We start from the raw sequence: 24,539 nt of genomic DNA, 5'->3' as shown, positions 1-24,539 counted from the left end.
TGGTGTATAAATGTTATGTAAATTGTCTGCAACATCTTTGCTGTCCCTTCTCAAAGGTAGTTGGGTTTTTAGTGGGTAATGGTGGCTTAACAATTAGAGCTCCAGGCTATTACAGGGTTGTGGGTTTGATACAAGCTGCCACCCTCTCTGCTCCCCAGGCATTGGAATTGGCTGCCCACCGCTTTGGGTGTGTGTGTGCTCACTACCCCTAGTTCACTTGTGTGTCTGTGTGTGTGTGTTCACTACCACAGATGGGTAAAGTCACATAGTACAGTGACAAATACATGCACCTTTACCTTTTTTACTTTTAAAGATCTAGAAAGTCATACCAAAGACAGGACTAGAAACACCGGAGATAGGAAAGATAACAAACTAAACACAGATGGAAGCAATAATGATAGAGATGAGAAAGGAGGGGGTGGAACCAGGGAAAGCACATCACCTCAGATTAAGGGGTGCAAAATGTTAGTTTATTTACATATAATATTCATAATACATAACACATCAAATGTCGCCTTCCTAGTCCTGCTTTAGTGTTTCCAAATGTGTTTAGCAAAGTCATTGTAATATTAATTCATAAGGAATGACTTTAAATATGCAGTATACTTGGTTCATGATCAGTTAGGTATGAAATAACAGCTAATAGATGCATTATTCTACAGTGGCACACATGCTCATTATAGATATAATACTGTATTTTAAAATACATTTGGCTGTGAAATATTGAAATATTGATACATATGTAGTATAGTTATGTAGTATGTTATAGTATAGTACAGTATGTATGTTAAACATGACTGCCTTGTGTACCCCCCCTCCCCCCACTGTGCTAGTTTGTCTTGTGTACTGTTTAATTGATGATCATTTAAAAATGACCATCAATTACCAGCTGTTTGTGTTAGTTGTGTTAGTAACTGCGATGTGAAGGACTCGAATAATGAGTGTGATGCACTTCGTAAGGCACCAGGAACCTTTACATAATGCAAAGGGTCTATTCCAATTAGGTTTTCTTTCTGGAAATGTGTTTAATTTCTTGGCGAATTTCTATTAGGAACTTTAATTGTAAGAGTGTAGCTTGTCAGCTTGATGTGTCAGACACTTCTGCAATGCGAACATCAGGAAGTGAAACATGCTTGTACAATGTAAAGAGGACAGACCAATTAACTAATGGATAGATGTTCCTATTTCCATGCTAGTTAGACTTCTCGCATTTCCATCGAGCAGCATTTGGCCTGTGTCCAATGGAATAACACTGGCTTCTATTTAGATCTAACCTCTACTGATGTCTCTTACTGTCTTTTAGCTCATGTTTCATCCTCCCCCGTATTGCTAATATAGCACCCACACACTGCTCTGTCTAAGAACGCTATACTAATTGTATTCAAGACCAACTGAACCAGTACACTCTTGAAAAAGGATGTTCTTCAGGGTGTTTTTTTTATTTTTTATACCAAAGGCAGTGGATCTGTATAGAAGCTCAGAAACTCAGTGAACCATTTGAGAGCATGGCAAACAAGGGAAACTTCTTGTAGATGGTTTCTTATAGAACCTAAATAAAAATGGTTTAGCACCAAGCAGGATTCCACTATTGGTATGAGTCAAAGAACCTTTTCCCAGAACTATGTAGAACCAATTTAGCTGAAGTGGAATCATTTTATAGTTATTATGAAGCAGGGTTCTTCAGTTCAGGTTCTCTGGTCCTGAAGGGATGGTGCCCAGAACAGTTTTGTGAGTCTTTAGTTTGAACCTGATTCAACTTATGTTTATTATCAGGGTTATTAAGTATGTTTGAAAGTATGGGAAATCAGCAAACTGTGCTAGACACTAACCCTACCCACCCCAGCCCACCCCCCCACCTCTGGAACCGGAATTGTAGAACCTACAAACTGCCTTTTTTCACCTTTGATGATGATGTTCTGTAAGCTGATTAATACGACAGGAACTCAGAACCTTAAATCTTGGCATAGTCTCCAGCAAGCCAAGTTCTCAATCTTCTGAAATACCTCTTTTATTGGTGTGGTACTACTACAGCACCATTCAGTAGATGGTTCCTTGAGGAATTCAATTGAAAGGTTCTTTAGAGAAACAAATGTGGCACACAAACAAATTAAGACGATTTTGAGGCTCTTGAAGATCTACAGTGAGCTCCAACAGCTCCATCATCCTTAAGAACCGATTTGAACCACTGAAGATTATACCATCAAAATCCGAACACCTGAACACAAGGCCAAGAAATGGCTTGCTGTCAAACTGACCCCCATAATTGGCTGTATCCCTTGCATTATAATGTCTTGTGGACGATGATCAGAAAGTAAACACGACTCTCTATGGAGGCCTTTGTGACAGTTTTAACAGCACAAACAAATCGTGCTAATAATTCATGGCGTATGATGGCAATTAGACACACTGTGGTAAATTTCATTAACACATAGTACTTTCCTAATATAAAAAGCGTAGCATTTATGCCCTGTGACACGGCTGACATTTCTCTTGCTCCTTTTCTGTTTAATTAGTCTAAATATGCTCTGCCGTTCAGTCCACTTTTCTAGTCATATTAAATATGGTCTTCAGCCTTAATTTGCCAAAAAAACCAAACAAGCCACTATACATTTTAAGTGGGACTCATTAAAGTAATGTACCTGGGGAGCACCGCATGGCTAAACTGATTCTACTGGAAAAGACAGAGGTAAACTGTTTGTTAGCATGCTGTGTACACATGCACAGGAAAAATAAAATCTCTGTCTAAAGCACCATCAAACGAAAAAAAGAAAAGAAACACTGTAACTCCAGTGGCGGAGAATCAGTTGGGAACACAGCGAATATTTTCCGGTTCAAAGACAGTTCATTTTGTGCGTCCTAATTTGCAGTCCGTTTGGCCAGAGCTCAAATTTATACCCATGCTAAACATTACACTTAACTGCTGGGTTGGGTTTTATAATGCACATTAAAGCATTGACTTTAAATACACAATTAGCCTTTATTTGTGTAATCGTGTGCAATTAATTTGCTGCATATTAAACAACTCACAAAAATCAGAGCAAGCCATTAAGTTTAATTAACACTTTAACTCAGCTGTCACTGGGAATGGGGAAATGTGTAAGGGCTAAAACCAAACTGTAAAGTAGTCATCCGAGCAGGTCATCCTCTTTCTTTCTCAAGACGTTCCTCAAGTAATAAAACAGTAATTCTGGCATTACTTATATTATTATTCAGGGGTTAAGATAATGATGAAACCATGGCGTCAAATGCCTTGAGTGTAGCCTATTGACCGAGGAAAGACTAACTAAACGGGGTTCCACTGTTGTGATTAGTCAAAGAACCCCTTTTCAGTACTATGTAGTAGGGTTGCAGTGGTATACTGGTTTTAGGGATACCATGGTATGAAAATTGATGGTTATCATACCGTGTATGTTTGCTTAAAACCGGTATTGGAATAAAAATGCAACCGAATTGAAAATGCAGAAGAATCAATCAATCCAATCAAATAATCAACAAAATAGAATTTCAACAAAATAATTGGAAAGAGCTTCACCTTATGGGCAGGGAGGGTAGCAGTGTGTGTGTGTATATATATATATATAATATATATATATTCATTAATAAACTGTTTTAGCTATTAAATAAAAAATGTAATTTTTTGTAATATTTTCTAAAGTATACATTAAGTGCAACCAAAAATTACCATGTTTTCATTTCTTTAGGGGTCAGTATATGATAATAATAATAAGTAGAAGAAGAAATGTGGTATACGGTTCACTGTGATAGTGTAAAGTCATGATGTTGCGACTGTTGTCATATCGTAAAAATCTCATATCGTTGCAACCCTATGAATCATTTCTAATTATTCTGTTGTTTTCTTGGCTCTCATTAGTCTCCATTTCTGTAGTCTACTATGAACTTTACCTATAAAGCCTGTTTTTTCAGTTCAAGTCCTGGAGGAATGGTGTCCAGCACAGTTGGGTAAAACAGTTTTTGTCCTCTATTACCAGCTCTGACATAATGTACAGTGGGGAAAAAAAAAGTATTTAGTCAGTCACCAATTGTGCAAGTTCTCCCACTTAAAAAGATGAGAGAGGCCTGTAATTGACATCATAGGTAGACCCCAACTATGAGAGACAAAATGAGAAAAGAAATTCTGAAAATCCCATTGTCTAATTTTTAAAGAATTTATTTGGAATTATTGGTGGAAAATAAGTATTTGGTCAATAACAGTTAATCTCAATACTTTGTTATATATCCTTTGTTGGCAATGACAGAGGTCAAACGTTTTCTGTAAGTCTTCACAAGGTTGGCACACACCGTTGCTGGTATGTTGGCCTATTCCTCCATGCAGATCTCCTCTAGAGCAGTGATGTTTTGGGGCTGTCGGCGGGCAACACAGACTTTCAACTCCCTCCAATGGTTTTCTATGGGGTTGAGATCTGGAGACTGGCTAGACCACTCCAGGACCTTGAAATGCTTCTTATGAAGCCACTCCTTTGTTGTCCTGGCAGTGTGCTTGGGATCATTGTCTGAAAGACCCAGCTGAGTTTCATCTTCAATGCCCTTGCTGATGGAAAGAGGTTTGCACTCAAAATCTCACAATACATGGCCCCATTCATTCTTTCATGTACGCGGACCAGTCATCCTAGTCCCTTTGCAGAGAAACTGCCCCAAAGCATGATGTTGCCACCCCCATGCTTCACAGTTGGTATGGTGTTCTTTGGATGCAACTCAGCATTCACTCTCCTCCAAATACAATGAGTTGTGTTTGTACCAAACAGTTCTACTTTGGTTTCATCTGAGCATAAGACATTCTCCCAATACTCTTCCAGAACATCCAAATGCTCTCTAACAAACTTCAGACGCGCCCGGATATGTACTGGCTTAAGCAGGGGAACACGTCTGGCATTGCAAGATCTGAGTCCCTGGCGGCGTAGTGTGTTACTGACGGTAGCCTTTGTAACGTTGGCCCCAGCTTTCTGCAGGTCATTCACTAGGTCCCCCCGTGTGGTTCTGGGATTTGTGCTCACCGTTCTTGTGATCATTTTGACCCCACGGGCTGAGATCTTGCGTGGAGCCCCTGATTGAGGGAGATTAGCAGTGGTCTTGTAGGTCTCCCATTTTCTGATTATTGCTCCCACAGTAGATTTCTTCACACCAAGCTGCTTGCCTATTGCAGATTCAGTCTTCCCAGCCTAGTGCAGGTCTACAATTTTGTTTCTGGTGTCGTTCGACAGCTCTTTGGTCTTCACCATAGTGGAGTTTGGAGTGTGACTGTTTGAGGTTGTGGGCAGGTGTCTTTTATACTGTTAACGAGTTCAAACAGGTGCCATTAATACAGGTAATGAGGGGAGGACAGAGAAGCCTCTTAAAGAAGTTGTTACAGGTCTGTGACAGCCAGAAATCTTGCTTGTTTGTAGGCGACCAAATACTTATTTTCCACCATAAATTCTTTAAAAATCAGATTTTTTTTCTCATTTTGTCTCTCATAGTTGAGGTCTACCTATGATGTCAGTTACAGGCCTCTCTCATTTTTTTAAGTGGCAGAACTTGCACAGTTGGTGACTGACTAAATACTTTTTTTCCCCACTGTAACACCTTTATTGTGCGTCCCTCAATGTAAAAAATACAATGTGCAATACACCCCCCTGTGTAATTAAGAATCATTTGCAATTATCTGTAAATAATCTGTAAATAATATTGCTATTGTTATTTACTTCTATTATTTATATTGTGTATATAGTGGTAATTTATCTACGTTTTTGCATCTGAGTGTCTTGCTATCCCTTTTCTGCTGTGACACTGAGAATTTTCTCACTGTGGGACTAATAAAGGATTATCTTATCTTAAAGTTGAATTTGAAATCTTGTGACCGGGGTCATCGGTTCCAGTCCTGAAGTGCCAGTGTCCAGCACAGTCTTTGAAAATTCACAACTGATTCAAGGAAAATCACCCAAACAGTGCTGGACACTTTCCCCTCTGCCCCTGCTGGTCTCTATGGCGTCTATCTTGTAAAGCAAAATATCATCTCCGTCCTAAATGGGTAATACCACTTCCCTTCACAAGACAGACTGGCTGTCAGTTCTTCACCCAAGGAAGACAATCTGCTGTACCTATAAGAGTGCTTGGGCAAAACCGTAGCTGTAACTTCTCCTGTCTCTGGAACATGATTAAACTGCAAGTCAGTCTGAATGAGTGGCTGCCATGATATACCACGTAAAAACCTCATATCTCAGAAATGGAAAACTTTAGATAAAATGTTCTGGGACCACTTTATCTTCAGTGTCTCTAATAACAATGCAGTTTCACATGAACGGTCCATGTAATAACAATGCAACAGGTCATGTAGTCATTAGTAGTTATTGTGTAGTTGCAGAAGTCAAAACTACACTTGATACACGTGTAATTCCACAAACTGTAGCCCTCGCACAGTCGTTACATGGATATTACACAGACTGTTAATGTGTACCTATTTTAATAACGTACTCTAATCTACAATGTCCCCCTTCATATCAATACAATAACCCTCATCTTATTACACATACATAACCACCGAAAAGACGGTTTGCTGTTACAGTTTATATAATACAATATATGTAATAATACAAATGTTATAATATAATTAATAATTAATTTGTGTAATACTATAATAAGACACATATATATGTACACAAGCTGTACATTTGTAACAGTGAGTCAATCCCCGGTACTTATGCTTTTGCAGAGCTTGTTGATGTGTAAGTGCATAGTTATTTATTAGAGGCCTATAATGCAGAGTGGCGCCAGTGCTGTTAACTTCAGTGTATGTTAATGTTACTTATGGAAAACAGTATTTCTGCAGACTTTCCCTTGGCGGTCCGATTGGCATGATATATTCACATACTATAAAGGGCAGCCCAAAAAAATCTTAGTTACAGTGTTTTTTACATGACGATGACAATTTATACTAAAAAGTTGAAGAGAGAGAAAAACTCTACCCTTTTGCTCAGCACATTTGCTGTAATTGTTGGTTCGCATCGTCTCCACATATCTCCCTTTCGACCCTTTCAAATCCACACTTGAACCGCAAATGATCTTAAATTATCTCAAATGAACTTGGGGTTGGTTTACCCGACAGACACCAACCTTTAATGTGAGAAAGGTCATAGTACAGCAGTGTGAAAGAACAGTGTCTCAGTGGCATTTCCACAGCTTCTCCAGCAGACTTCTTCTAATTGGCCTGGGTTCAGTCCACTGCTGACAATGTCTTCAGTGCGTCAGGCTTTCTGCGGCTTTTCCCAGCCGTAACACTTTGAGGCGGTGGCCCTTACCAGCTTTCATTAATAAGTTTATTGATACAGTTTAGATTGCAACTCAGTTTATAAATACAAACTGTATACATAAAGTAGAATAAATGGGATATAGATAGCGGACAGAATTCTTTGCGTTATTAAATGCTCTCTACATTTTGCATAGAATGTGCGAGGATCCTTTTTCATTCCCACTACCCTTGCAATAACCCCCCCCCCCTCAAAACAAACAAACAAAAAAACACAACACTTACAAAATGCGGAAAATGAAACCAACCCCAAACGGGTTACAATGAGTTGTCAGTCATTCGCAAAACTGTGTCAAACCAGTTTAATATTTCCACAGGTTTTTGCAGAGGGGACATTTAAAAAACATTGGCGATGCAAATCGAATGGCAAAGTTTAAGCAGAAGTTGGAAATCATACCTCAAAATGTAACATTTCCAAAAAACAAACAAACAAACAAAAAAAACACCCAACTCCTTCCGCCAGCTTAAAAACCAATTTTACACTGCAATTGTCAACAGAATCAGATTATGAAGGGTACACGTATGTATGCACACAGGTGACGTATTGCATTAAATCCAGATCCTGGTAACGCAGCTCAGAATTCATCTCATGTGCCTTTGATCCAAAGCAAACAAACAACTCAAAACTTTTTTAGTTTGTTTTTTTTTTCTTTTTTTTGTGCTCCTCGTACATACCTGTATATACACAGCAAACTGAACCTACATAGCCACAAATCAAACCAAAGCAAAACACACTCCAGACATGCACTCTTAAAATGAAAGGCTTCCACTGGTTCTTGGCTCAGTTCTTAAAACATTGTGTTTGCATACAACATTTAGTTAGTTGGGGAGATTCTTTTACACCAAAGGGTTCTTTAAAGTCAACCTGAAATCAGGATGGACATTTTTACCTTGAAAATTTTAGCAATCTGCTACCGTCCGATGCTTGGTAACAACACTGACACATTACTGGTAGTGGGGTAAATGTATATTAGCCAATGATATAACTGTAAGCATGTTTTCCCAACCCCTCCCACCACCCCTACTTATTATCCAGTGAAATTGTCAGTCATGACCTCTGCAATTAGCAGCAAGTGCAGCTGCAAATAATTATATGGCCTGACTCCTGGTATAAAACCTCCCTCCCTCCCTTCCTCCCATACTATCAGGATTTCACTCTCCTCTCCAGTGCAAAAGCTGGAGGGGCTGCAGGAGGTGAGGAGTTCTCCACGATTGACTGAGAACTAGCGTCCAGCTCAGTTCGGAACGCTTGTTCGTCCTGTTCACCACCAAATTAAGTCCTGAGTATTTCCTGCTCGAATGTTCTGTTTGGGTTGGAAATACGTCACTTTTATAGCCTCTTTCCATAGACCCAGCAGTGGCTGGCATTTAAGGAACAATAAAATCACTAGGAATTTAGTCACAGCATATGTTTTAGAGTTTCTCTGACTGAAAACTGTTATATTAAAGACTTAAACTGAACATTTTAACAGAATCTAAACCTGCATGCCAATGCACCAATGCTTAGAGTAAAGATACTAAATGATGTTTTGTGAAATTGCAGCTGAGATGTTTGTCAAGGTGCTCAATCCAAACAGATCAGAATTAGAGTTTGTTTTTTTTTGTTTTTTTTGGGGGGGGGGGGGGTCGGTATATTATTCTGTATATTGTCGCTGTACAATAAAAAAAAATATATATCAAATGGCCACAGGAGATGACAAAATTCAAAGTAATTTAAAGCATTTCTATTGGTCTATTCATCCAGAATTATTTACAAAGTATACAGGAGCAGCTACAGGATTTAAACCATGGAGAAAACTGAAAACGGACAAAAATGGAGATAAATGTTTTTCATTGGACAGCAGGGATATGTAGGTTAATCATATAAGTCAAGGACATGTAACATGACTTAACATGTTTTAAAACATCTAAAAAACATAATTAAATCCAATTTAGTTTGAATTTGGACATTAACCCAGTGGTTAATCTACGCAGATTTGTTTTTTTTGGGGGGGGTGGGGGTGGTTTATGAATTGCTAATGGCACATGCGAATGAAAAGGAAATGTAATGCAAGGTCATTCAGGTTTTCATGAAAAAAGGTAAAGCCTAGATGGTTTATTGGTAACTTTATTGGCAGTGCACTTTTAATAATCTGGCCCATCCTTAATCCAACAAAAGCCTTGTACATCTTTTAGACAGCAATAAAAACATGGCAGCCCACAGAAAGTGCCGATTCTACACTCTGATGTGTTTTAGTATGTGCAGAAGCCTCTCTGGTGGCAGAATTAGATAAAAATTAATATCACAATGGTGGAAAGACCACTAAGGGGGCGCTGCAGAAAGAGGCTATGGGATAAAATTCCCAATAGAGTTTCCTGATTTCCAGTTCGCGCTGACTTTAAAGAACAATGCACTGAAAGGATCATCTGGGAGGCAAAAGTGGCTGCACCAAAGAACCAGTACGTCACCTTCAATTCCAAGTGTGCAGCTAAAGAAAGAATTCGGTCATGCTCAATCCTTTCCCGATCACTCCAAATGTCTCTGCTCAAACATTTCACTTGCACACGGTTTCATCCAATAATCCGATGCATAAATGAGAAGATGAAGTAACGTCACACTTTTAGGTGTTATTATACGTTGTGTGTTCTCATCAGCGGTGAGATCAATAAAACAACAGTTGTATTCAAATTTAAGCAAAGAAAAAATAAACCCAAGCAAACAGAGAAAACACACAAATTCCAAATCGAAATTCGAGAAAATTCACTGGGGTATCCTGTCTGTTACCAGCCCGGTTTTAATTACCACAGCTAGTTTTTGTCTCATGCAATAGACTTCAAAAATAATAACAATGATGATGATAATAATAATAATAATAATGAAACAAAACAGTTATCAGTCATTCTCTCTCTATCTCTCTCTCTCACTCACTCGTACACACTCTTGAACACACCAGTGTATCAAGTTTTTAATTACTCCTGGAAATCAAAAGAGCAAATGAATTGTATTAAAGCCCTTCTGTGATGTGTCGTCCCCTAAAGATTGCTGTCACCTTCCACTAGTTGCTACGTTTAGCATGTTAATAGGATGACAGTATTCACTTGGGGCTTCAGCACTATAACGCCATAATCACAACTGCCACTCTTCATTCCTCTCCATTTACTTAGCACTTGGTAAAGACATACAGCGAGTACATTATGTTGATTTAGGGGGTTCGCAGGGATGCTTTTTTTAATTACTATACAAACATCTTTGATAAGAAACATCTTAAAAACATGGCCTGCTTGCTTGCCTTCTTACGTTTTAAGAGCAAATTAGTATTTACTGAATGTGAATGTGTTGCTAAGTTGCAGTGAGAGATGTACCGTTCTATCTTTTGCTGCATGTGCTCGGGGGCTTTCCGCTATGTCCTCTGAAATGTATTTTTAGTCTACCCCCCCCCCCCCCCCACACACACACCTCCCCCAGTAAAGTCTGTAAATTATAAAAAAGTCACATTTGCAAAGAGATGCCGGTTGGCGAAGGTCGGGCGTTGCAAGTTTTTCTTCTTCCATCATAGAAACTCTTATTCTCTACGTTTAATTTCATGACCGTCATGTTGCCGACCTGACCGATCCACGCTCTGCATGCAAATGCCTAGTTTTGTAGCAACTGTTGCTTGGTTGGACGTGCTTTACAGCATGAGGGTGGCAAAAATCCCCTTCAACCTAATGAATTATTACTGGAGTTTAGATTCGAAAATTAACATTCGGGTTTCCATTTTAAAATGTCATGCCGTGCTCCCGAGTGGCGAAGTCTGCTAAAGCCTTGGCCTGTGATTTGGAGATCGCCAGTTCAGTCCGCAGGGGTGGAGATGTTACAGTGACCTGTGGCCGGTAGGAGTGCAATAGTATGTGTGTTCGTATTGAATTGCCACGGTACGAGCGTTACAGTTCGCTGCATGGCGTTGTATGGAGAATACACATTATGTAGCCTATGTGCGAAGGCTAACAAGTGCAGAATCTAATTTCACAAGCACCTGGAAATGGTTGCACCTGGAAACTGTAAGCTGTTGGCAAGTTACAGTGCCTATTAAAATGATTCACACTCTTTTGCTTTTATTCATGGAAACATGGTCAATCTGATTTGGCTTTTTTGATGAGAATTTACACACAAAAAAAATAAAAAATTTGATCCATCCCCTGATACTCTTCAATAACCTTTTCTCAGAGTTGTGTGGAGTGTAATTTTGTCTTTATGGTGCACGTTTGTAGTCAGGAATACTGATTAGCCAGGGACTGAACCATCCAGACAGGTCAATCACTTTAAAGGGAGTGAATATTTTTTCAATGACTTATATATATGTATTATATTAAAAATATATATATAAGTGTATATAAGTGTTTTTTTGTGTAAATTCTTGTCAAAAAAGTCAAATTACCATGATTTCACTTCTAAAAGCAGTAAAAGAGGAAAACATCCCAGGGGCAAATGCTTTATATAGGTACTGTATCAACTCGCCATGCTAAGCTTAGCTCAAGCTGATTGGCGCCTGACTATGGCGAGTGCAAATGACCCACAGAAGCTAAAAGGCATGCCTGCTTCTTTCAACTCAGCTAGAAATAATGTGGGAGAGACATGTTCTCATTTTTTTTTATTGTATGTGAGATCGTTTTGGGGCGTGGCGGGTTATTATTACATTATTTGTTATTAAAATAAATTAGGTTTCTCAATACTGAATTTGCAACAGAAAATACATGCTATTATTATTCTTAATAATAATAATTGTTTTATGACCATTCACATGCAGTATAAAGCATTGGATTCCATGAAAATATGGTCATTCATTTTTATCAACTACTTTTTTTTAAATCTGCTGTGTTTTGGCTGTTTGGCTGCCTAACAAAATTGGCACTCCCAGTCTGCACCCCTGGCTGCTGGGAGACAAATGCAGTAAAATGACTACACGGCCAATATTTTATTGCAGAACACTAGCATCACTTAAACATCCTGCTCTCCTCAAGTACCTCAGATTCTGTCAGATTCACAGTGTAAGCCAAATCTAATTATCTACTAACTTTTAAAGTTCCTTGCCAATATTGAGAATTCCCAAATGTTTTGTTGAGGTTTAAGCGTAACTTATAATTAAGAATGCAATTTAAATTTCTAGATTTGGACCAAATCGGAGTTATCCACTACAGTGTCTCGTTAGGATGAATGGAATTTTTGCCACCAAGGTTCTGTAGAACTTGAACGAAAGTACAAAAATGGGGGGAAAAAAGAGAAACAGCCAAAAAGCAACAAAAACATTCATTCAGTGTAAAATATTGCAACCAGTGAGCCAGAAACTGGAGTTCCTCACCTGGCTCTGGGAACTTGAGTTTGAAATGTATTTACGTATGTCATAGAAAAGCCTTGTGAGTGAAGGGAACATTTCCCGTAGATCCTCAATCTAGAACAGAACATGCCGCACATTGTATGTGTGAGAGCTTTGCGACCACTGGCAAAAACAAAATAAAAATAAAATCGAACTGAGCTATAGGCTACTGAAAGTCATTCAGGCCCCCAGCTTTTTGGTTCATCTTTCTGGTTTAGTTTTATTTGTTTATCATAGAAGATCAAATAGATAAAAATACATAAAACCTTGTGGTAGAACACACACTCACACTCTCACACACACACACACACCCATTCGCACACATACATACATACTGGTGCACGCTTAAACACACGCTTTTCAAGAAGAATGCAAAGGCCAAATTCCCCCGAGCTGCCGCAATGAAAGAAACCGGTGCCGTTGCCAGAAAACAGCCTTTTTTTTCTTTTTTCTTTTTTTTTGCGCAATGCTGAGCCAACTAGATGGACACTCCGGACAAGAAAAAGACATTGAGACTGAACAACAATGGTCTTCTTCCTTTCGTAATGGTTCTCGCCAGGATCTCGTAATGAAGCAATCAACAACAACAACAACAGAACCTCGGTGATCAGATGTGCCTGCGGCTGGGATCGTTCAGGTCCTTTGCATTCTTGTTCTTTGTACAACTGAGAATTTCGATCTTGAGGGCCAGAAACACACACAAGAACAACAAAAGAAAAGAAAATACTTCAAAATAAAGGTCTTCCTTTTCAAAATAAAAGTCAGTGAGATGTGCTTCTTCTTGCCACGAGTGCATTGAGATAAGGCACAGGCACTGTTCTCCTCTTTGAACAGAGTGGGGTGCAGAGTTTGGGTCAGTCCCATTCGCGAGCACAGTTTCAGTTCGGGTGATCACCATCCGTCTGGTGTTGATGTGACATTCAATTATTGTTTCCGCGAGCTAATGCCGGTTCCCGCCGCAGCTTTTTTTTTTTTATTTGATTTTTTTTTGATGGGGGTTTAAAAAATAAAAAAATACAACTAAAAAAGTGACCTGAAGCATGTTACAGATGAGACGAATCCCGAAACGAAAACGCTAGCAGTTTAGTGTCCGCTCTGCCCTTCCTCAAGACAAACAGCTGTGGAAATCTGTGAGGCTTCATGGACGGTACTGGGGGGGGGGGACAAATGCAGTTGAACTGAGCTAAACTTCGGTGATCACCCAACAGTTTCTGCCTTAAAATCGCCCTGCGAACAGGCTTCCACGCTGAGAGTGTCTCTTCACAGATCTGGAGAAAGATTCAGTTCTTATCATGGTGGGACTCTTCAGAGGACCAGGTTTGCAGTCTGTGGGAGTAAAAGGGACAGTTGTGTATGTACGTGTGTGTGGGTTGTGTATGGCCATATGTGTGTGTGTGTGTGTGTGTGTGTGTGTGTGTGTGTGTGCATATGTGTGTCTAGGAGTTAAAGAGTGTCTAGAGGCAGACATTGTTGCTGATCTGGCAGGTGGATCCTGTTCCAGCTTGTGATAAGAAGAGTTTCCCATTGGGGCAGACACACACCTCAAAGACAGTCTGTCTGGTTCCTGAGGGTGAGGCTTTCCCCTCGGGCAGACGCAGGAGCTTGATTTTCTTGGCATCCAGAGTGATCTGAGGAGAGAACGGAGGAGAACATCAGCCTGAAATACCTCCTGAAAAGCAAAGTGTAAGCAGTACATGGAACGTTCCAAACTTCCTCCAGCATAGCCATCCGCCAGGACAGGATGTGCACTTCGCTGGCTTTCTACTGCCTGAGGCCCTTGCTCAATTCAGTAGGTATTCTGTTGATTCGTTCAAATGACAGGAAAGGATGGAATCCAGAATTTTGCCTTGTCCGAATCACGTAGCTCAGATGTAACCAGCTGACCTACACTAGAAGTCAACAGTCAACCCAATTCCTTTCTGTAAATACTTGCCCAGGCACTTCTCTCAAACCGTCTGCTCAAACTATATGCCGGTCTTCGCTCGGGTCATATTCATGAATATTATCTGTAAATATTATCTTTATATTATATTATCTTTTTATTTTTTATATGCATGATACCTGTCCCAGCTAAGGTAGCCTAGCGATTTTTTTAGTAGGTTTACAATGTAGACTTGCAAGCTAAGAGAATTCATGGCAGATAATAATAATAATAATAATAATAATAATTATAAGCATCATCATCATATTCTCAAAAAAAAAAATGACAAAAAGACCTTGCCTACTACATGAAAATGAGGCTATAAAAATATGTAGAACCTTTTTCCTTTTGCTTTACAGTTTTTGCATGCTTTCAAAGGATCCTTGCACCTTGATCCTTGAATCAGCTCCTACTGGCTTTCTTTTAATACCTCCAGTTCCTTTAAAACTTTCAATAAAACTAAATATTTCCTTACCGCTAGGCTTGTTGGATGTTATGACACATGTGCATGGTAATGGGTAAATCCACTAGTTTTAAAAATGTCTGCATAATTCTGTTGCTGAGATGTTAACTAATTCTGAGTGGTTTGCAGAGAATTCTATAGATTTCTGGAGGCTGTTTAAGGGGTTAACTGTGCTGAACTTTAGAAAAATCAAAAAAAGACAGTAAAGGCTAACAGCTAAGTCAAACTAGTGTTGCAATTATAGAAAATGACAAGTTTAAGGATCTGGTTCAGTTTGTTCAGAGTTCAGCTCTGCATGATGTTTACGGTGTGTTAGTCTTTGCGTAGGAGTCATCACACAGTGATTCTTTGAAAACATGTCCAAGTAAATCTGAGTCATCTAGCCACTGGAACAGCATTTGTCTGTCTGCAGCAAGATACTGTAGTTTGCACACTGAGGCCGACGCTGCCAACATTGTTCCTCCAGTAGAGCACAAAATCATTCGATCTGACAAAGTCTTCGCTCGGCTAAGCCCGAAAAAGTCAAAGCCAGTATATCCAACCAATTGAAACCATTTCGGTGACATAAGCGCTGCCGCCTGTCTCGCTTAGACACACTCTTAGCCCTTCACCCGGACCGTATCAGTCTCATTTCTCACTTCCCCTCTCGCGCAGGACTCCAGAGAGCGTGTGCATTACCACGGCGGGGCAGAGAGGACCCGTCAGAATATAAAAAGGTAAGAGGAGTCATTACTGACAGCCTGGGGGAAGCATTCCCATCAAATGACCTGGAACACTTTTTAAGCAGTGGTCTCAGCTGATTCTCCAGACATCTGCTATAGAGCAAATTTGAGTGTAAAAGGGGAGGAGATGGCTGGTGGGCCTTTTTTTTTTTTTTTTTTTTTTTTAATGTGGGGGGTGTAAATGTGCAATCCTTTGGACTAATTGTGCCCGAGCCTCTGAGGGACTCATGGTGGTGTCTCTTCCTCCTGGTAAAAGAGCACGGCAAATTAAGCACCAAGAGCTACTGCGGTGGGATATGCAAGTAAGTGGAGGTTGTTAAGGGACCATAGCCTGCCACAGTGAGCCCTGACGCAAGTGCACTGCTTTAACCAGACCTAGGTCTTGCAAAGCCATTCTAAGCACAATAGATGGTAGATGGGACAGCAGAAATGCCACTGTAATGGACCTAGGGAACCAGGATGAAACCGTGAGGATCTTTCGGGCTGTCTCTTTTGGTTGTATTAGTAATATTAGTGATAATAATAAGAGCTAAACAATGAAAAAAACACTTTTAAAGCCTTTCATGGAATTATTGTATGACTGCACGTTCCTAGCTTCTAGTTCAAGCCTTAAAATCAAGCCTAGCCATGCTGCAGACTGACTGTTTAGCTGCAGACATGCTGTATGTTGCTCTGGTAAATCCATTATTGTTGTCCTCTCTTTCAAATACAGCTTTTAAATGGCTTTTGGCCAGGGGTTGCAGTGTTTTACACCTATGGATAAATCCACAGCAAACTAACAAAAGCACCAGCAAAGTGGAGCACCAGTTCCCCCGTCAAAAGCCTCGAGAGGCTACAACCACAGAGGAGTCCGAAGCATTGACTGCATATACAATATACTATATATGTGATTAGTGTATGATAGGTGTCAAACCTCTATATTCTTCCAGACTATATAACACTGCTATCAAAAAGGTACATTCCCAACACCAAAATCATTAGCAATTACTTTCTAATGATTTTATCAGGATTAGAGTTTATTCAGTTTTGATTTTATATTGGGATATATTCCTCTGGTAATCATACTCATACTTCACACAGAATCAGATTTGACGGATTTTACTGGTTACTGGTCTCAGTGAGCCGTGACAGACATGCCTGGCTTTGGCCAAGACAAACTAGCCTTCCGTCCATGTTGGAGAGACTTCCAGACATGTTAACTGCCCTCCCAGTGAAGATTTTTGAGGAATGCTGTGGACTGGCGAGCGACACAATGACTGTAAGAGAGGTCTACAGGGAGCCATTTTGGTCACAGCCATGGTGTGTTTGTGGCTGTGTTTGTGTCGCTGGTGCATAAGTGTAAATCTGACTGGCACAGAAAGGGTAGGCTGACTGATTTGGTTATAACGTTGGATTATAATTTAGAATTAAAACTGGCTGATAAATGTACATGACTTTTGGCCTGGCATCGTGCCTCATTCAAAAATCTATCCAGGCTAAAACACTCCTAGATTCAGCGTGAATGGGCAGGGCTAAAAAGCTGTGGGTGGAATAGGCCAGCATGCTAGTATGTATGTGTTGTTTTCATGACATCGCAGAAGCAGTGAATTTTATTAGGTCGTTTGTACAGCTTACTTCCCATATACGGATTTAAAAACTGCCAAAATGCCTAATGGCTAATTACTGCCGCTTCACTGAGAAGGAAAATCCAATCAATTCCGTGAATGTCGTTAAATTGAGTAACTGGGTGTAATCGAGTGATCACGATGATCCTAATCGCAAGACAACAGTATCAACACCAAGGTACTCTCTACATTCTTCATACCCTGCGGTTGTTAGCAAGATGGACCATGTTGTAATCACTCCCATATTTTTCGGCCCATATGGTGATAATCTTCTGATTTATCAAATGCTTCAAACCCTGCACACCAAATCTGCCTCTTACAAGGTTATCAGTGCCTCCCCAAATGTTGGGTCATGGATAGCTCCTGTAATTGCCATTGATGTATTGCAGCCTGCACATTAAGCTCAGGGCCACATCTTTTTCCACAGAAGAGGAAGGACCATATGGATGTGAACGTAGCACTTGTCTGGATAGGAACCAGCGGCAGATGGGGATGTCAAAAATGTGGAGCGGATCAGCTCGTCCAACATGCCCATGGCGTCAACAGTATTAGGAGAGTAAATGAGGACTCTCGGTGTGTGTTTGGTGAGTTGGAGAGGGAGGGGAGAGGGGGTTGATGCCGAACAGAGGACAGAGATTACCTCTCCATCTTTAGACTCCAGGCGCAGGTCGCTTCTGCATGTGGCTTGAATGTCGCCTGCCTCTGCCTGAATCTGCACACCTTTGGGAGCCTCCATGTACAGTGCGCGAGTGGGCGACTCCAACCTGCAGAAGGGAAGAAGTTCAAGGAAATTAACATTTACTCTAAAATGGAAAGGTGCCAAAAGGAACCTCTTGTTCCTTGAAGAACCAGTGGATGGAAGCTTCTCTAAATCCACACAACATTGTTGTAGCTATTTGAAATATAGGCTTCTGCCCTTCGAGTGGCTCAGTGGTCTTATGCGCTACCACTATGGCCCAGGGGTCCTGAGTCTGAATCTCAGTGTGCTTCGCCATCAGCAGCCGTAGTCAGAGAGAGCACAGTTGGTCGTGTGTAAAGTAAGTGATGAGGAAAGACTGCCATATACCAACCAGCGAGCGAAGAATGCTGTGCACAGGCATCTGTTAGCTGGTGTAGTGGAGCTGGGGACCCAACGTTTTTTCTCTGGGCATGTTGTCTGCATTGGCGGCAGTTCGAAAAGAGGCGGAGGAAGCGTTTGTGAAGTCTTTACCCTCCTACTGTCTGGAGCATTGCTAGTGCTAGTGGGAGTTCTGAATAGGTTTATTTATATATTATATTTATTTTTATATATATATATATATATATATATATATATATATATATATATATATATATATATATATATATATATATATATATATATATAAATTAAGAGACCACCATACATTATCAGTTTCTCTGGTTTTAGTATTTATAGGCAATGTGTTTAGGGAGGTTAACATTGGCGTTGTATTTCATAAACCATGGACAACATTTCCCCTAAATTTTAAATGCAAATATTGCTATTTAGAGAATTTATATATATATATACAGAAATGACAACTGCTCAAAAACAACTGCTCATATAATGCAAAGAAATGATTAGAATATGTATAATGCTGAAGTTATGATTCAAATTTAAACAGCATAGTACTAAGATTTGAACTTTGAGAGCCTTCAAAAATCGCTGTGGTGAAATAAACTCGACTGCCAATGACAGCTTTCATGTCTTGGCAGGCTCTCCACTAGTCTTTCACATTGCTGTTAGGCGATTATGCCATTCATAGTCTGCAAATTCAGGTAACTCAGGTATATGAGGATTAATCTGTGTTAACGTGGATTTTTTTTTACCCAAATTAATCATCTTATCAAGTTTGGCCCCAAGCTCCTCCACCTATTTATCTCTCTCTCTCTCTCTCTCTCTCTCTCTCTATATATATATTTTTTTTTTTTTTTTTTTTTTTGTCCTCCAGCAAAAAGTAAAGTCCTCTTGAAGATCATCTTCAAGTCTCAGTACTGCGTTCGAAAGGTATAAAAAACGGCTAATGGCAAGCGCTCAGTGAGCGCTCCCATTTTTCCTGATATGCCAGAAAGATGAAATTAATTGTGCACTACACTATAACAAAAGTAGGACTGATGAGAAATCCTTTTTTTTGTGTGCTTGAGGGAGCATGAGACACTGGAAGGAGAATGGTTCCCTAGAGACAATATCATTTACACCACCTTCCTGAATGTAATTGAAGATAGTACATTTCCGAGTCTAGTCGGAGCATAAGATATTAGGATAGAGGTATTCTCTAATTGTGCCCCGAACGTCGCAAACATCCCAGACAGACCAAAAAAAAAAAGCTTTGTAAGCTTATTACTTTGTTTGGAAAGGTAGTTGAGGCTAAAGACGTATTTCGGGTAGGTATTTCATCACTTTATCTTTATAAAGAGGCGGTGTACTTGTAGACCCTTGTAGACACAGTGCTTACTTCAAAGTTCAGGAACATTCTAGGTCAATGAAGTCTCTTCCTTGCTTCACTGTTTTTGTGCTTGAAGGCCCACATAGAGCTGCTGACAAAGGCTACGTCCACACTTATTCATTTTGGTTTTTGAATGCATCACTTTTGCTACGTTTACACCTGCCGCCCACACTACACTATGTGGACAAAAGTACTGGGACACATACATAGTCTCACATACAGGTGGTTTTTATACAATCTCATTGTCACAGGTGTATAAAATCAAGCACCTAGTCATGAAGCCTGCCTTGACAAATATTTGAAAGAGAATAGGCTAGCCTAGTACTGTCAGAAAATGCCACCGTGGCCAAAGCTCTCCTGACTCAATTACTGCAGAGCTCCAAACCTGCTGTTAGAACTGCAAAGAGGGTGGGGACCAACTCCATATTAACGCCTATGGATTTAGAATGGGATGTCATAAAAGCTCCTGTTGGTGTCCCAATATTTTTGTCCATATGCAGACATTTGGAAATGCTGCTGAGGGCCCTGTAGTTTGAAAACTCTTGGGTGCGTTTTGGTGAGGACTTTTGGAAACACTCCTGTGATGATTTAACCTCGACTAGCATTCGGGAGCCCAACATGGATAGTGAATTACGAAGAATTATTGAGTAAAACAACCCATATCTAACTCCTTAGACATCAACAGAAATGGACGCATTGTGAAAGTGTTATGGACCTTTCTGCAAAATGGCCAGGAAGTGTAAACGAGCATATTTGCAATCACTTTGCAAGGAGATCAGCTATTCATTCGGATACGTCTGAAGGCTCAGCTTGCAAAGTGGCAAATAAGCTCATTCATACTACCGGGACAATTTACAATATGGTCCATGAAGCTCGTTCATACTGCCTGGACTTCCATGAGCTTCATGGACCATATTGTAAAATGTCCAGGTAGTATTTGCAATTTTGCGAGCTAGAAATGTAAAAGAAGACAGTTAAGACGAGTGAGGCATGTTTTTGCATTTCCTTATTGACCCATGAAGTAGTAAAACATTGATTTTTCATTTTAAAAAGATTAGGCTGGTACTGTCGGAGGATGCCACCTTTGCACCATTGCAAATCTGTGAAGTCAAAATGTAAAATTTCATCCTTCCTAGATGTTCCACCATCAGCTGCGTGTGAGTGGTATTAATAAAAAGTGGAGCCACAGCAACTCAGCCACAACGTGTCGGACCACATAAGGTTACACAGTTGGGTCGCTGAGTGCAGAGGAGCACCATGTGAAACAGTGAGAAAGTGGCGGTGATCATTTTTGGAGATAAATCATTTGAACCCTGTAGTTGTAGGTGTGATTAATTCTGGATGAATAGACTCCACAGTGACCTAGAATGAAATTGTTTGTTTTTACATTGACTTCCATTGCAAGCTAAGAAGGGTTTTTCCTTCTCCTATAAAGTTACCATTTTGGACATACATGTTTTTCATTGGACAGTGGCGATATGGTGGCATGATCTGCATTTTCAGGCGTGTAGCTGTGGACAGAGATCAGTTCTAATGCGAAGTGAAACCTCCTGTCTGGACGGAGATCCTTTCTGTTTTAAAATTCGATGGTATTAGTGTGGATGTAGCCAAAGGGTGAAAGCTTAAAGGAACCTTTTAACATTATGCAAATTAGATGATACTACATTGACCCTCCTCTAAATTAGATGATACTACATTGACCCAGACTTTTACATTTACTGAGAGTCGTGTTGGCATTTTTAGAGGAAGCATTCCTTGAAGCTAACTGGGTGTGATGAGGATTTCTTTTACAGCCCACTTATCAGTTTTCCAGACAAATATTTCCACCATATGCCAACATATTACTCCACAAACGATCCTGCCTCCTGGCACTGTGCACAGGTTGCCTAGACCAAGAAGCCTCTGTCTGTCTGTCTGACCATCTGAACAAACAACTGTCTTGACCAAACTAAAAATTTCACATGATTACATCAGAATTAGATACAAATGAATCTTTTTTTTTTATTTTTATAACCTAGCAAGCACTGATTAACCTTCATATGATGACAGATACCATATGGGTGACAGCCCAGTAAAACAAACAAAAAAATTGGTGATGTTTTATGACGGCAATTAAAAGACACTTTGCTTTGTTTTGCACCCAAAATGTCTAAGCAGACGTGGATGAATGTATAAAAGCTAATAAGCAAGAAATGAACTGAAAACATCTTGTTTGTGCAAGGATTTGAGGAGTGTGTGGCAAAAGATATGAACCAAGTGCGGCTAATGAGTCATTCAGGGGAGTTGCTGATTAGCATTCTTTCAGATGAAGAGACTAAGGAGCCACACAGTGTGTGTGTGTGTGTGTGTGTGTGTGTGTGTGTGTGTGTGTGTGTGTGTGTTTGTGTGTGAAAGGCAAGGCAAGGCCAGGCTGATAGAAGAAAACAATAGCCATAGCAGAGAGACCGAGTTCATTAGGGAATTCCAGCACATATAGAGACGGCAGAGTTTTTTTTTTTTTTGGGATGACGAGAACAACAAATAAGTGGTAAGGGGTTTTAGTCCTAAATAAGCTAAGCACAACAACAACTTTTACTCTGACTCGTCTCACAACAGGAGAGCTATTGCAGAGTTTAAGGGATACAAACGGGAGCAAAATTAGCATCATTAGCTTGATCAAACATGAAAGCGGCCTTCATTATCCGAAAATCCGGCACCCGTCCTTTTGAATTTCAAACGGCGCCGGCATCTGCTAGCTATCTGTATTCAGGGGGGGAGGCGGAGCAACATTACACAGCGCTGTCAGGGAGTGAAATGAAGCAGATTATGGGGACGCAGTTTAAGCGAGCAGCACCTGGGCCTACTCGGGAGAGCTGGGCGTTGACTAATCTGCTTGCGGTGGGGAAAAAAGAAAATAATAAGTGGAAATCAAATTGATCCTTTTTAAAGGTGTAGGACGGAGATGACAAAATGCATGTCCTCAGTATCCAACCCCCGCTGCCTTCCTCTGCAGCAAACAACCCCCTACACAAGGAGGAAGTATGATACAGAAAGGGAGCTCCTGTAAAGAAGAGCTCGCCAGGGATTCATCAGCAATGGTTTATATATATATATATATATATATATATATAGTGTGTGTGTGTGTGTGTGTGTGTATGTGTATACAGTACAGTGCAATACTCTTCTTTGCATATCGAATAGAATAGCTGGATTTAGAGTGCAGGGTCAGCCATGCTTCCGTGCCTCTGGCAGCAAAGAGGGTTTAGGGTCTTGCTTAAGGGCCCAAAAGTGGAAGTGGCAGACAAAGGTATTGAATCCACAACCTTGTGACCAATAACCCTGCCCAATGTATTCCTTCAGTTAGATGGTCATCTATATGTATGTCTAGGGGGTTTAATATTACACCTCCAGTCCTAAAGTAAACAAAGGTTACTCCAAGGTTCCCTTGGAACGATGCCAACCAATAACTACCTACAATGTATGCTGTAGCAAAAACGTGCCTGTTTATTCAAATCTGCTATTTTCCTTTAAACATTGCTTATTTCTTACTGGAATTGCCACATTTATTTTAAATGTAAAGTTCTGAAACTTGTTCTGATAAAGATGTCATTTTGGTTTTGTCTGGGTCACAAATTGCCCTTTTGAGCAAGAAAACATGAGTTGGAGTATATTTCACACTTCAGTTGGCTTGAATTGTTCTGATGAAGAAAATCAATCTATCTATCACTCTAAGAGTCTATCTATGTATGTATATATCTATGTATCTCTGTCTCTCTCTCTCTCTCTCTCTCTCTATATATATATATACACACACACACAACTCTCTGTCTCTATCTATCTGTCTGTCTACCTATCTCTCTCTATCTATGTATATATCTATGTATCTCTCTCTCTCTCTCTCTCTATATATATATATATATATATATATACACATCTATCTATATATAATTAGCTAGCTATCTGTGCATCCCTCTACAACTCTATCTATATCTATATATATAAGTTAGAGTTACTTCCAAGTGTCTCCATGAACCCTTTTACATGACTTGGAATGGCTTCTTCTTCATAATCAGTGGAATTTCTATTTACATTTCACAAATGCAAAATCTCTGAACCCAAGAAGATACATAATGCATTTGTAGGGACCTTTTTAAAGTAAACAAAATAAAAAAAACTTCATGGGATGTAAAAAATTAATCTTGTGTAGGATGGAGGGGTACATGATCTGCATTCTCAATGGTCCGCCTCCCCCTTCCCTGCTGAGGCAGTTACCATACAGAAAGGGAGAGAATGTGTTGCTGTTACTAATGTATAATGCCACAAAAGGAATCGAAGAGAATCAAAACACAAGCATGGGCATCCTCCCGACATCGGCACATGCGGCATCCCCCGCTGAGGTAAAACGTTAATCACATTTCACACTTTCCCTTCAGAAAACAGAGCTGCTACCCAAATACTGAAGATAATGGTGTCACTGCAGGAAGAAGGGAACAATCAGGGTGGGTAAAAATATATAGTGTGTATTTTTGCAGGCTTTCAGTTTGTCCTTCACCATGCCTTTCTGATGACTTGGATCTGCATTGCCAATGACTTAAGAGGAGTTGTTGTGTTGGCAGTATGACAGCCATCTACTCGGTAACCTCAACGTTTTCCACTGACCGGAATATGATTGTATGTATTATCTTACATTATGCTGTGGGAGAATAAGCAGATGTTTTCTACACATTCTTATGACATTCAATACAATAGCATGGCCATTCGCTGGTCTTA

At 40.0% G+C, this 24,539-nt stretch overlaps 1 protein-coding gene across 2 annotated transcripts in view; it reads right to left on the bottom strand.

Annotated features, from left to right (window-relative positions):
* Positions 1–10,718: 10,718 nt before the first annotated feature.
* sgcd (sarcoglycan, delta (dystrophin-associated glycoprotein)) overlaps positions 10,719–24,539 on the bottom strand; it is a 240,833-nt gene continuing 227,012 nt past the window's right edge. For both annotated transcript variants that reach the window (XM_072661482.1, XM_072661481.1), the window contains exons 7-8: positions 17,984–18,107; positions 10,719–14,261 (exon numbers count right to left, since the gene is read on the bottom strand). In XM_072661482.1, coding sequence (XP_072517583.1) covers positions 14,088–14,261; positions 17,984–18,107 — 298 coding nt within the window. In that variant the 3' untranslated portion in view covers positions 10,719–14,087. The remainder of the gene's footprint in view (positions 14,262–17,983; positions 18,108–24,539) is intronic.

This window comes from Salminus brasiliensis, chromosome 18, assembly GCF_030463535.1.
Source record: "Salminus brasiliensis chromosome 18, fSalBra1.hap2, whole genome shotgun sequence".
Taxonomy (NCBI): domain Eukaryota; kingdom Metazoa; phylum Chordata; class Actinopteri; order Characiformes; family Bryconidae; genus Salminus; species Salminus brasiliensis.
Note: the sequence above shows the minus strand (reverse complement) of the source record. Positions and strands in the feature narration are given on the sequence as shown.